Source organism: Carlito syrichta, unplaced genomic scaffold (genome assembly GCF_000164805.1).
Source record: "Carlito syrichta isolate Samal-C Ts95f unplaced genomic scaffold, Tarsius_syrichta-2.0.1 Scaffold303364, whole genome shotgun sequence".
NCBI lineage: Eukaryota > Metazoa > Chordata > Mammalia > Primates > Tarsiidae > Carlito > Carlito syrichta.
This window is the reverse complement of record NW_007247460.1, coordinates 19,082-32,727: the sequence shown is the minus strand read 5'-3', so window position 1 is coordinate 32,727 and position 13,646 is coordinate 19,082. Positions and strand designations below refer to the sequence as shown.

The following is a 13,646-nucleotide window of genomic DNA, read 5'->3' as shown; positions in this document are numbered from 1 at the left end:
CCCAGCCACCGCAGCCTCGCCTATTGGGCTCCGGCGATCCTTCCACCTCAGCCTTCCGAGTAGCTGGACCTACAGGCATGCGACACCACACCCGGCTGATTTTTTTGATTTAACTGTAGAGATGAGGTCTCGCTGCCCAGATGGATCTCAAACCCGCGGGCTCAGGCAATCCACTCACCTCAGCCTCCCAAAGGTGCAGGATTACAGGCTGAGCCACCAAGCCCAGCTTCTTACATATTTTTAAATTACATGCAGAAAAATCCCTTCTTTGTGGTGTATAGTCTACAGGATTTAACAAATGCATGCAATGTAGAAAAAGTGTTTATAACATGCTACATTTTGCATAAGAAAGAGAATAATGGCTGGGTTTGATGGCTCAAGCCTGTATTCCCAGGATTTTGTTAAGGCCAAGGTGGGTGTATTACTTGGCCAGAAGTTCAAAATCAGCCTGGGCAACACAGTGAGATTCTGTTGCAACAAAAAATCAAAAAGTGGCCAGGCACAGTGGCTCTTGCCTATAATCCCAGCACTTTGGAAGGCCAAGGTGAGAGGAATGCCTGAGCCCACAGGTTCGAGACCAGCCTGGGCAACTTAGGGAGACCTCATCTCTACAATATATCAAAAACATTAGCTGGGCATGGTGGTGCATGCCTGTAGTTCCAGTTACTTGGAAGGCTGAGGCAAAAGGATCACCTGAGCTCAGCAGATCAAGGCTGCAGTGGCCAGGAGTGTGCTACTGCCCTCCAGGCTTGTTGACAGAGTGAGACTCCAACTCAAAAAAAATAAAATAAAATAAAAAAGTTAGCCAGACGTGGTGGCTCATGCCTGTAGTCCCAGCTACTTGGGATGCTGAAAGTGGAAGGATCCCCTGAGCCAAGGAGCTCGATGCTGCAGTGAACTATGATCATGTCACGGATGATTTGTATATTTCAGTATATTATACTTCAATATAACTTATAAAAACCTACACTGAAATATCATGTGCCACCTATCAGACAATGCAAAAATCCTAGTCTGACAATATTGTTTACAGTAAGTTTCCTACATACAAACGAGTCATGTTCTGAGAGTGCATTCAAAAGTCCAATTTGTTTGTAAGTTCAACAAAGTTAGCCTAGTTACCCAACTAACACAATTGGCTATATAGGTCTGTACTGTAAAAGGTTAACAATACTTTTCACACAAATAATACTGTAAAGTACATAAAAGCACAACCACTTGCAGAAGATGCATGCATGTGACAATGTATATCAGACACACGAACTAACTTACATGAATGGACATGAGAATGTACCTTTTTTTTTGAGTTGGAGTCTCACTCCGTCGCCCAGGCTGGAGTACAGTGATACGCTCATGGTCCCCTCAGCATCGACCTGCTGGGCTCAGGTGATCCTTCCCGCCTCAGTCTTCCCAGTAGCCAGAACTACAGGCCCACGCTACCATACCCAGCTAATTTTTTTTATTTATTGTAAAGATGAGGTCTTGCCAAGTTGCCCAGCCTGTTCTCGAACCCGTGGGCTCAGGCAGTCCTCATACCTTGGTGTCCCAAAGTACTGGGATTATAGGCTTGAGCCACCGTGCCCAGCCAAGAATGCATGTTTTCATCTTTGAAAGTTCGCAACTTGAAGATTCATGTGTAGAGGACTTACTGTATTGGCAAGGCTCTGGGAAAACAAGCACTCACACACTTCAAGTGGGAATGCAAAATTATAAAATCTTATGAGAGGAAAATTTAGTGATGTCTATTGAAATTATACATACATTTGCCCTATAACCCAGTAGTCCCACTTCTAGGACTCTTATCCCAAAACATGCTAGCAAAAAGTGGAAATAATCTAAATGTCTACCAACTTTATTAATGGATAAATAAAATGTGGTGTATTTGTACAATAGAATATTATTCTGCCATAAAAAGGATTAAAAAACTGTTATATGCTACAACATAGCAGAAACTTGAAAGCATTATGCTAAGCCAAAGAAGTCAATCACAAAAGCTCACACAGTACATGACTTAATTTATATGGTCAAAATGGACATAGAAAGCAAAATAGTGGTTGCCTAGGGCAATCAGTCTCCCCACTTAGGGTAGAGGATGAGGAGGGACTGCTAATAGGTATGGGGTTTCTTTTTGGGTAATGAAAATGTTCCAAAATTGATTGTGGTCATGGTTGCACATTCCAGTAAATGTAATAAATATCACTGAGTTGTATACTGCAAATGGACAAATTTTATGGCATATAAATAAACCATTTTCTAAAATATGTTAGCAAAATATTAAGTGACTTATAAACAAGGTCATTTATTGCTGAACCATTTGAACAGCTAAAACCTGAAAATAAAACTGGCAAAATAAACTATGGTACCTCCATAAAATAAGCATATTCTGTTGGTACAAAAAAGAATAAAGAACATCTCTTTATACTTCTATGGAGTGACCTCCAGAATATACTTTTTTGTTTTTTGGTTTTTTTTTTGGTTGTTGTTGTTTTTTTGAGTTGGAATCTCACTCGGTAGCCCAGACTGGAGTGCAGTGGCCGCTCCCGGCCACCGCAGCCTCGCCTGCTGGGCTCTGGCGATCCTTCCACCTCAGTCTTCCGAGTAGCCGGAATTACAGACATGTGCTACCACGCCCAGCTGATTTTTTTATTTATTGTAGAGATGAGGTGCCGCCTGCCCAGGCGGGTCTCCAACCCGTGGGCTCCAGCAATTCACTCACCTCAGCCTCCCAAAGGCGCGGGATTACAGGCTGAGCCACGGAGCCCGGACAGAATATACTTTTAAATGAAAAAAGCAGGCTGGGCACAGTGGCTCATTCCTGTAATACCAACATTCCAGGAGGTCAAGGAGGGAGGATCACTTGAGCCCAAGAGTCTGAGACCAGTCTGGACAACAGTGGATAACAGAGAGACTTCGTCTCTACAAAAAATAAAGAAATTAGTTGAGTGTTATAGTGCATGCCTTAGCTCCAGCCTTTTGGGAGGCTGAGGTGAGAGGATTGCTCAAGTAATCCTCCCAGGAGGTAAAGGCTGCAGTGAGCTCAAGAGGTTGAGGCCACAGTAAGTCACGCTCAAGCCACTGCACTCCAACCTAAGCGACAAGAGTGAGACTCTATTCTATTAGAAAGAGAGAGAGGGTGTAGAGCTATCTCTTTCTGCCCACTGCTCCTTGCAGCATACTCAATAAATCTGATTTTTTTCAAAAAATAAAGAGAGAGAGAAAAGAGCAATATGCAAAAATGATATGCTACATTTTGTGTAAGAAAGGGGATAGAAGCCGGGTTCAGTGGCTCAGCCTGTGATCCCGCGCCTTTGGGAGGCTGAGGTGAGTGGATTGTCTGAGCTCATGGGTTCGAGACCCGCCTGGGCAGCAAGACCTCATCTCTACAATAAATCAAAAAATCAGCCGGGTGTGGTAGCGTATGCCTGTAATTCCAGCTACTCGGAATGCTGAGGTGGAAGGATCGCCGGAGCCCAGCAGGTCGAGGCTGCGGTAGCTGGGAGCAGCCACTGCACTCCAGTCTGGTGACAGAGTGAGACTCCAACTCAAAAAAAAAAAAAAAAGAAAAGAAAGGGGATAGAGATACAAATATGAGGAGAACCTAAAAAAAATCAGAATTATCTTCTTAGAGAGCAGGCCCCTTGTAATAAACTCAGAAATTGTTCCTCCTGATTAAAGAGTCAACCAAAAGCCGGGTTCAGTGGCTCAGCCTGTAATCCTGCGCTTTGGGAGGCTGAGGTGAGTGGATTGCCTGAGCCTGCGGGTTTGAGACCCGCCTGGGCAACTTGGCGAGACCTCAGTTCTACAATAAATCAAAAATCAGCTGGGCGTGGTAGCACGTGGCTGTAATTCCCGCTACTCGGAAGGCTGAGGCGGAAGGATCACTGGAGCCCAGCAGAGCGAGGATGCAGTGGCCGGGAGCGGCCACTGCACTCCAGTCTGGGTGACAGAGTGAGACTCCAACTCAAAAAAATAAAAATAAATAAAGAGTCAACCAACGTTTTCATCTGGAAGTTTTTAAAAGGTTACATCACAATATGTGGAAGAAACATCTCAAGTTGTAGTAAACAGGTGACTGGTTCTTCCACCATGAAAAATTGCCCACACAATACTGGGTGTTCAGCAGTTTTCAGTCAAAAAGGGCACGACCCTGATGCCTCACCCTCTCTATTCAACCTGTTCACCTGATCTCTCCCCGAATGACTTTTTTTGTTTCCCCAGATGAAAAAAGACCTCAGAGGGGAAATGTTTTGCTTAGTTTCAGATACTTGGAAGGCTGAGGTGCAAGGATCACCTGAGCCCAACAGGTCAAAGCTGTAGTAGCTGTGATTGTGCCACTACACTCCAGCCTAGGTGACACGGTGAGACTCCAACTCAACAAAAAAAAAAGTAACAATAAATACATAATTTTTAATAAATTCAGGTTTTTGGTCTACCTTCGTATACATACAGTACATATATAATGTACTTTGCTTTATAGTTTTAACTTTAGAACTATATCATTTTATGCAGTTAAAAATTAATTTTTGGCCAGGCTCGATGGCTCAGCCTGTAAATCCAGTACTTTGGGAGGCCGAGGCGAGTGGATTGCTTGAGCCCACGGGTTCAACACCCACCCGTTCAACTTGGGGAGACCTCGTCTCTACAATAAATCAAAAATTAGCACAGCATGGCAGCGCGTGCCTGTAGTTCCGGCTACTTTGAAGGCTGAGGTGGAAGAATCGCCAGAGCCTAGCAGGTCGAGGCTGCGGCAGTCAGAAGTGTGCCTCTGTACTCTAGTCTGGGCGACAGAGTGAGACTCCAACTCAAAAAAAAAAATAATAGAAGATAAATCAATAAATACATTTTAAGGCCACTGCACTCAAGCCTGGGCAATAGAGTGAGACTTCAACTCAAAAGTAAATAAATAAATAATTTAAACAATCCAAAAATTAAAAACTAAGTGAAACTAATGAACCCTTCTATATGTCAAATTAATACTTAACCATATAAAGAATGATCTCAAGTAACTTTGAAGCATGATATTTTGACCATAAACCCCTCACATCATAAGGTTAAAACATACATGCATACACACACATACACACACACACACACACACACACACACACACACACACCCCACTACATTCAGTAGTCTTACTGATAGCTATAACAATTTTGTCATTTTTTGAAACTCAAAAAAGTAAGTTATTATGTTAATGTTATTAGGAACCAAGAGTCAGTGTATGAATTTTAAAAACCACAAATTAAATCCAAAAGTTAACTCAAAATCCCCTTTTATTTTAATTATGAAATATCAAGATATTGTCACGATTTATTTTTCTCTTTCTTTTTTCTAGCCTGGACACAGAAAAGGCCTTAAAGCAACAACAACTCCATGAACATAACGTAGCCTAGACAACAGGTGGGAAGATCACTTGAGGCCAGGAGTTTAAGATCTACCTGTATTTGAAAGAATAAAAAATAAATAAAAAACTATTTTGAGGCCGGGCAAGGTAGCTCAAGTCTGTAATCTCAGCACTTTGGGAGGCCGAGGTGAGGGGACTGCCTGAGCCCACAGGTTTGAGAACAGCCTGGACAACTTGGCAAGATCTCACCTCTACAATAAATCAAAAAATTAGCTGGGCTTGGTAGTACGCACTTCTATTTCCAGCTACTTGGAAGGTCGGGCGAAAGGATCGCCTAAACGCAGCAGGTCAACACTGGGGTGGCAGTGAGCATGCCACTGCACTCTAGCCTGAGCGAAAGAATGAGACTCCAACTCAAAAAAAAAAAAAAGAAAAGAAAAAAAACCCTCTTTTGAGCCACATTGTACTGCAAAACCTATTTTAGAGAAATTCAGGAAAACTGATTATGAAATAGGTATTAGATGATACTAAGGAATTCTTGTTAATTCTTTTAAAGGTGATAGTAAGTATTTTTTTCCCCCAGTTCTTGTCTATTAAAGACATGAGATTTGTTTCAAGTACTATAGTGTGCACATGTATACACACACACACACACACACACACACACACACACACACACACACACAAAGTAGTAGGAGAAAAACAAAAAAAGAATGGCAAAATATTGATAATTGTTGAAGTTAGATTTTGGTTATATGGGGGTTCATTACTTTATGGGGGTTCATGTACTTTAGTGTATGTTTAGAATTTTTCATAACAAAAACTTCTCATTTTTTTAACTAAGACAGGATCTAGAACAATTAATATGTTGGAAATAATGGGGCTCAAAGCAACTAACCTCTGTCCTGAAGCAAGGGCAATGGGAGACTGTCCGTTGGGGGGCCGAGGATCCTCACACGTCTTCATCTCCACTTCTACCTTATCCAGGCACTGAAATAAAAGTCATGCAGAGCTAAGGGTATGCCAAAAACATACACAGAACAAAGGAAGACAGAACAGTCTTATTAATCTCTGTGCTCCAGTGCCTAGTTAAGTGCTATACCCATGGCAGGCAAGCAATAAATGTTTGCTGAATGAATGAATGAGCAAACTAAAATGGAAGGAGCAGTTTCATCTTCTCCCTTCCATTTCTATTAGCAGCAAAACTCCATGACTAGCATGGGATGAGCTCACAGTAGAGAAATAAAACATTAATCCAAGTTACAGGGATATTTCTGTTCCTGGAGGTTCTAATATTTGGGACAAAGATATGCATCAATCAGTTTCTGAAGGGCTTTCAGATGATAATCACCCAACAGTCAACATAAACTAAACTTGTTTTTTCCTCTGTCAGGATTCCAAGGGAAAATAGGAAAGTCTAAGTGTAGAGGCTGGCAGCAAAAATTTTTATACAAACACCTAAAAAAAAAACCCCAGGAGCCCTGGGTCTTGTGTCCCAGTGCTAATTCCTATACTGCACAGCAGTTCCTGAATAGGTCTAGACAACAGTCACTCTGTCTCAAAGAGAATCTCACAGGACCATAAAGAAGCACCCACTATTCCCAAAAGGATGATCAGCATTTCATCTTCTCTCTTATCTTTTAAAAGCCTACCCCGGCCATCCCTATTTGATTACTTGCAATACAGAAAGACTATTACCAAGCAAATTGGGTGTGTCTTCAACTTTGTCCACTGGATCTGAAAGAGGAAAGCAAAGTCTCAGGGCTGTGGAGCTGCCCCTCAGGAAGGCAGGCCTGCTGGCCAAAGAGAGCAGCAGCATTCTAACCATGATCTCACCCTAATGGAGGCCCTGTTGCAGTAGACCCGAGTGATGGCTAACCAGGTGGGCAGCTCCAATACATTTTGCAGAACCTCCTCATCCAGCTCCAGGTTGGTCAGTTGACCCTCCCCTTTCAGTGTGCTCAAGTTGATTTTGTCTGGGGAAAGATTCTTAGTGAACCTGAAAAGAGTGATGATAAGAAATTATTTCCATGAGAATCTGTCAAATGGATGTTATTATAGCCAATAACATTTCTGAACATTTCTCATTAGAAAAGAGAATGCTAAAGAACATTTTTTAAAGCCAGTCAAGTGAAGCAGTGATAGTGGAGAAGGAACAAAGAAATATGTAACTGTTTGTGATAAATCAGTAGTAAACACCCCTGCCCTAGGACCAGCCAGAACAAATGCTGACTAATGAACATACTGTCTCCACATCACACAAGATGTTAGGTGAGACCCATCATTCTACTTGTGTCATCCTACTCAATAATTTATGATGGGGATTCTGGGGAAATGACTATAGCAGCGGCAATATAGCCTTTTGATATTCTGAATCCCCACACAAAAAGAGAGCAACTAGATAGCAACACAGAAAGTCCACGGATAACATTTAAAACAAAACAAGATAGTCTGGGCATGGTGGCACATGCCTGTAATCCCAGCACTTTGGGAGACCGAGGAGTTCAAGACCAACCTGGGAAACACAGAAAGCTCATCTCTACAAAAAAATTAGTCAGGTATGGTGGCCTGTGCCTGAAGACCCAGCTATCCGGGAGGCCAAGGCGGAAGGATCGCCTGAGCATAGGAGGTCAAGGCTGCAGTGAGCCATGATTTTACCATTGCTCTCCAGCCTGGGCAACTCTGACTCAAAAAGTAAATAAATAAGTAAAACAAAACAAGATAAAGTATACTCATAAATCCCCATATGCAAGTGTGGGGGGGGGGAATCAATAGCCACAAGACATGAGTGTTATAAGCAACTGTCTAGAACAAAGTAGAGGGAGGCAAAAGAGCATCAGACAAATCTGAGAACAGAAGAACCCCAATATAATCAACAAGTATCACATGAAAAGCAATGTGGGCCAATTTGAGAACAGTAACTGACACTGGGAAGGGTTTTGTCCACTACAAGGGATTCCCTAGTGAGTCCCCAAGGAGCTGGAGCAGTCTAGTGCTACACACTCATGAAACTAACCTTCTAAAACTGCTTCCTAGGAAAGGAACCCCACACAGAAAAGAATCAAAATGGAGCAAGATAGGGATAGCAGAAACGAAGAAAAGAGATGGTCCAAATAAAAATAACAAAGGGAACAAACCAGAATATCTCAGGGAGCAAGCCATTATATTTTTTAACACTACTTAAAACAACAGAAGAGGGAAGCTACATGAAGTTAGAATATGAAACAGTAACAGGCTAATTATTGTCTTGTTAAAGTAGGTAAATGAAATCTCAAACCCCTACATCCTTTTACTTCTGTGATGAAAAAACAACCGACCACCTACAGTCTTTTTTTTTTTTTTTTTTGAGTTGGAGTCTCACTCTGTTACCCAGGCTGGAGTGTAGTGGTACTCTCATGGCCATCCCAGTGTCTATCTTCTGGGTTCCAGCAATCCTTCCGCCTCAGCCTTCCAAGTAGCCAGAACTGCAGGCACACGCTACCATGCCCAGCTAAATTTTTTTATTTATTGTAGAGATGAGGTCTCGCCAAGTTACCCAGGCTGGTCTCAAACCCACAGGCTCAGGTAATCTACTCGTCTTGGCCTCCCAAAATGCTGGGATTACAGGCTGAGCCACCAAGCCCGGCCATTACCTATAGTCTTCCTAAAGGGACTGAACACGAACTGGGTCCAGTTGCTAATGTGAAGAGGACAGAGGAAAAGTACCAAATTACACTGTAAGTGTGCAATCAGCAAAATCCAGACTATAGGATACCCTCCAGGTCAAGTGGCCTAGACTAGAACATTCACACTCACTGCTCTAGCATTTGCTGACATGCTCTTGCCACACTCCATTCCTGGAGCAGCCTCCTTCCTCATCACTATCTGCATTCAGGGTCCAACTCAAGACTTCTCACTGAGGCATTCTATCCCTAACTGCTGCAACTCACATTAAGCTCTTTGATTCTCCTTTCCTGGAGTCTATAACATGCATTTAGGTCATAATTACAGGGAGTCTTAGGAGATTATCTAATTGTCCAAGTATAACCTCCACTGCTCAATTAGTTGCTAAACTCTTTGAGGTAAAGGGCTGAGTCCTGGCCATTCTTTCTAATCAGAATACCTGACAGAATGCTGGACCTGTGTATCGCTTAGCTGACTGCACGATTGGCTACCTCCTCCCAGCTCCCTTCTTTCATCTTTTTGACTAGATCAATTGAAGGCCAGTTCCTCATGGTATAACCTTCTCTCCTGTAGGACAAACTGTCTAGATGAAACTCATCCCTGTAGTTCTCACTGTTGCTGCTTCTTATAGACACTATTTTCCATGCCAACAATGAACTGTATTTTGTCCTCCAACCTTAACCATACCAAGTCTTTATATATAGTAAATGCCAATAGTTTATTTTAGTGCTATATATATATATATATATATTTTTTTTTTTTTTTTTTTTTTTGAGGAGTCTCACTCTGTCACCCAGGCTGGAGTACAATGGCCTGCTCATAGCCACCACAGCCTTTACCTGCTGGGCTCAGGTGATCCTTCCGCCTCAGCCTTCCAAGTAGTTGGAACCATAGGTGTACCCGCACCACGCCCAGCTAATTTTTAAAAATTTATTGTAGAGACGAGGTCTCACCAAGTTGCCCAGGCTGGCCTCGAATCCCGGGTTCAAGCAATTCTCTCACCTCGGAAGCCGAGGTGAGAAGATTACCTGAGCCTGCAGGTTCAAGACCAGCCTGGGCAACATGGTGACATCTCTTCTCTACAATAAATCAAAAAATTAGCCAGGCATGGTAGCACGCGCCTATAGTTCTGGCTACTTGGAAGGCTGAAGTGGAAGGATAGCCTCAGTCCAGCAGATGGAGGTTGCAGTGGCCGGGAGCGTGCCACTGCACTCCAGTCTGGACAACAGAGTGAAATGCCAACTCGAAAAAAAAAAGTGCTAGAATTACAGGTGTGAGCCATTGTGCCCGGCTTACAGTTATATATTTATGTATTTACCAACCTTTTCCCCCACGTATATATTTTCCTTTCACTAAATTGTGTTTTGATGTTTTTGTTTTTCCTTGGATCCTAAGATCATGACATACAAAAGTTTTATCTTTGCAATTTCTTTTCTATAGTGCCTAAAATGGTACTATGAAAAAGATTCCTTAAAAAAAAAAAGTCTCAGGTGCAGTGGCTCACGCCTATAATCCCAGCACTTTGGGAGGCCAAGATGAGAGGATTGCTTGAGCTCACGAGTTCGAGACCAGCCTGGGCAACTTGGCGAGACCTCAACTCTACAATAAATCAAAAAACTAGCAGAGCATGGTGGTGCATGCCTGTGGTTCCAGTTACTTGGAAGGCTGAGGCCGAAGGATCGCCTGAGGCCAGTAGGTCAAGGCTGCAGTAGCCGAGAGCGTGCCACTGCACTCCAGCCTGGGCAACAGAGTGAGACTCCAATTCAAAAAAAAAAAAAAAAAAGGCTATTTAACAACCTTTAAATGACGGCAAAAATTATTTTTAGAAGTTTACATGTTGGGCACAGTTGCTCATGCCTGTAATCCTAGTACTTTGGGAGGTGGAGGCAAGAGGACTGCCTGAGTCCAGGGGTTCAAGACCAGCCTGGGCAACTTGGTGCGACCTCATCTCTACAATAAATCAAAAAATTAGCTGGGTGTAGTGGCACGCGCCTGTGGTTCCAGCTACTTGGAAGGTTGAGGTAGAAGGATCACCTGGGCACAGCAGGTAAAGGCTGCAGGGGCCATGAACATGCCACTGCACTCCAGCCTGGGCAACAGGGTGAGACTCCACTCCAAAAAAAAAAAAAAAAAGTTTACACACATGCAAAACAATATGGCATGATATCAAGGGATACATAGGAATGCACTGGCATAACAAATTTTGGAGAATGCTTACTTGTGGGGTGAGGGGAAGACTCTACAGGAGGCTTCAACTGTACAAATAATGCTTATTTTTCAAGTTAGTAGGTGACTGTCTAGCTGTTCACTATATTACCCCATGCCTTTTTGTACAGCAAATGTTTCACAACAAATTTTTCTAAAATTTCTATCAATTTCCTATTGTAATATACTTAGTGTTGGGAGAGCTGCCCCTCCATGAGTCTCTCATATTCCTATATGTCTGCTGGGCATGCCAAGAATGCATGGCCTTACCCACTCCTTGCTCGGTCCACCTCTCAGGATTGTGTCTGCAGAGAGCAGATTTGAGGGATGAAGTAATCTCTCCCACCAGGACAGCTTCCTATTTACTATAAAAGCAATGGATTCCTCAGGCTTAGTGTTCTATTCCTGTAACACATGTGCAGGCATCCATCTGGGTTCATTCATGTCACTCTCATGGACCTTGAGTCAAGGAAAATTGATGCAAACATTGTGCATATGCTGCTTGCTGGGCCATGAACAACAGACTGTAATAAAGTCGTTTGTCTCTGATCCAGGAGTTCTGTGTGTTCTGCCAGAATCTATGGAACAGTAACAGCTAAAAATTAGCTTCTAAGTAGGGTAAAACAAAATCCCAGACCCTAACACATACATTCACTGATTTTAATTCACTGAAAAAAAAAATTTTAATCAACATTTACTAAGTACTGAGGTTGGGCACAGTGGCTCAAGTCTAATCCCAGTACTTTGGGAGGCAGAGGCGAGAGGATTGCCTAAGTTCAGGGGTTCAAGACCAGACTGGGCAACTTGGTGAGACTTTGTCTCTATAATAAATATTAGCTGGCACATACCTATTGCTCCAGCTACTTAAAAGCCTGAGGCAGAAGGATTGAAAAAAAAAACCATTTACTGAGTATGAACTAATTTCACTCTCTGAACCAAAAAGGCAAGTTTTCTATAAATGGCTCATTTCCACTGAAAACTATCTTGCTACAAAAGGAAAGAGGAGCCGGGCTCGGTGACAGCCTGTAATCCCGCGACTTTGGGAGGCTGAGGTAAGTGGATTGCCTGAGCCTGCAGGTTCGAGACCCGCCTGGGCAGCGAGACCTCATCTCTACAATAAATCAAAAAATCAGCCGGGCGTGGTAGCGCATGCCTGTAATTCTGGCTACTTGGAAGGCTGAGGCGGAAGGATCGCCGGAGCCCAGCAGGTCAAGGCTGCGGTGGCCGAAAGTGGCCACTGCACTCCAGTCTGGGCGACAGAGTGAGACTCCAACTCAAAAAAAAAAACAAAAGGAAAGAAGATTCTTCTTTTTCCTGAAAGGAATGACTTTTCACTCCTTTTTTGTGAAAGGAATGGCTATCTACGAGGAAATAAGACTAGGGTGTAAAAGAGAAAAAAAGAGACCAACTAAAAACTTCCTATTAGGCCAGGCTCGGTGGCTCAGCCTGTAATCCCAGCACTTTGGGAGGCGGAGGCAAGTGGACTGCCTGAGCCTGCGGGCTCGAGACCAACCTGGGCAACTTGGTGAGACCTCGTCTCTACAATAAATAAAAAATTGGCCAGGTGTGGTAGCCTGCGCCTGTAGTTCTAGCTACTTGTAAGGCTGAGGCAGAAAGATCGCTGGAGCCCAGCAAGTTGAGGCTGCAGTGGCCAGGAGAGTGCCACTGCACTCCAGTCTGGGCAACAGAGTGAGACTCCAACTCAAAACAAAAAACTTCCTAATAAATAAAAAAACAACAGTAGGAAGTAAAAGAAGATAGTGCATGTCCCTAAGGACCTCTGAAGAGACAAAGTCCTGAGGGAGAGGAAAAAGCAGAAAACAACTCAACATTATTTGCAATCACTAGGCACAGGCAGGCTTTCAAGGCGTCCCTGTATTTAAATAAAATATTATCATTAGTTCCTCTTACTGCAACCCTTCCTCTACTCTTAAGTGTTCAGAGAAGCTACAGAAACTGGGGCAGGGCATTCTTCAGAAGTACTTAAAGATAAGAATTTTTAAACAGATATAAAATTGGTTTTGAGACTACAACTGCATGTCTCCTTCTCTCGTCCCCCACAGATTCTGATAAGACCCCATTTCTCTCACAGCTGAGAATTCTTGTAGGAGTAAGCCACTATCAGGGATGGGAGTAAGGACCCCTGTGATATGGGATAAGGAGAAACCGCTGAGAACCACTAAGATAAGCTGCTCTTCCTTATGATAAAAAGCCATTTTAAAGAAATGAAAGTGGCCGGGCTCGGTGGCTCAGCCTGTAATCCCGCACCTTTGGGAGGCTGAGGTGAGTGGATTGCCTGAGCCCGAGGGTTTGAGATCCGCCTGGGCAACTTGACGAGACCTCATCTCTACAATAAATCAAAAAATCAGCCAGGCATGGTAGCGTGTGCCTGTAATTCCGGCTACTCGGAAGGTTGAGGCGGAAGGATCGG

The 13,646-nt window shown here is 43.2% G+C and overlaps 1 protein-coding gene across 1 annotated transcript in view; it reads right to left on the bottom strand.

Moving 5' to 3' along the window:
* Window positions 1–13,646, bottom strand: part of UHRF1BP1 (UHRF1 binding protein 1) — a gene marked incomplete at its 5' end in the record, with an annotated part of 67,421 nt that overhangs the window by 34,923 nt on the left and 18,852 nt on the right. The window contains 3 exons of the mRNA XM_008058502.2: window positions 6,246–6,337; window positions 7,046–7,084; window positions 7,184–7,346. Of these exons, the coding sequence (XP_008056693.2) occupies window positions 6,246–6,337; window positions 7,046–7,084; window positions 7,184–7,346 (294 nt within the window). The remainder of the gene's footprint in view (window positions 1–6,245; window positions 6,338–7,045; window positions 7,085–7,183; window positions 7,347–13,646) is intronic.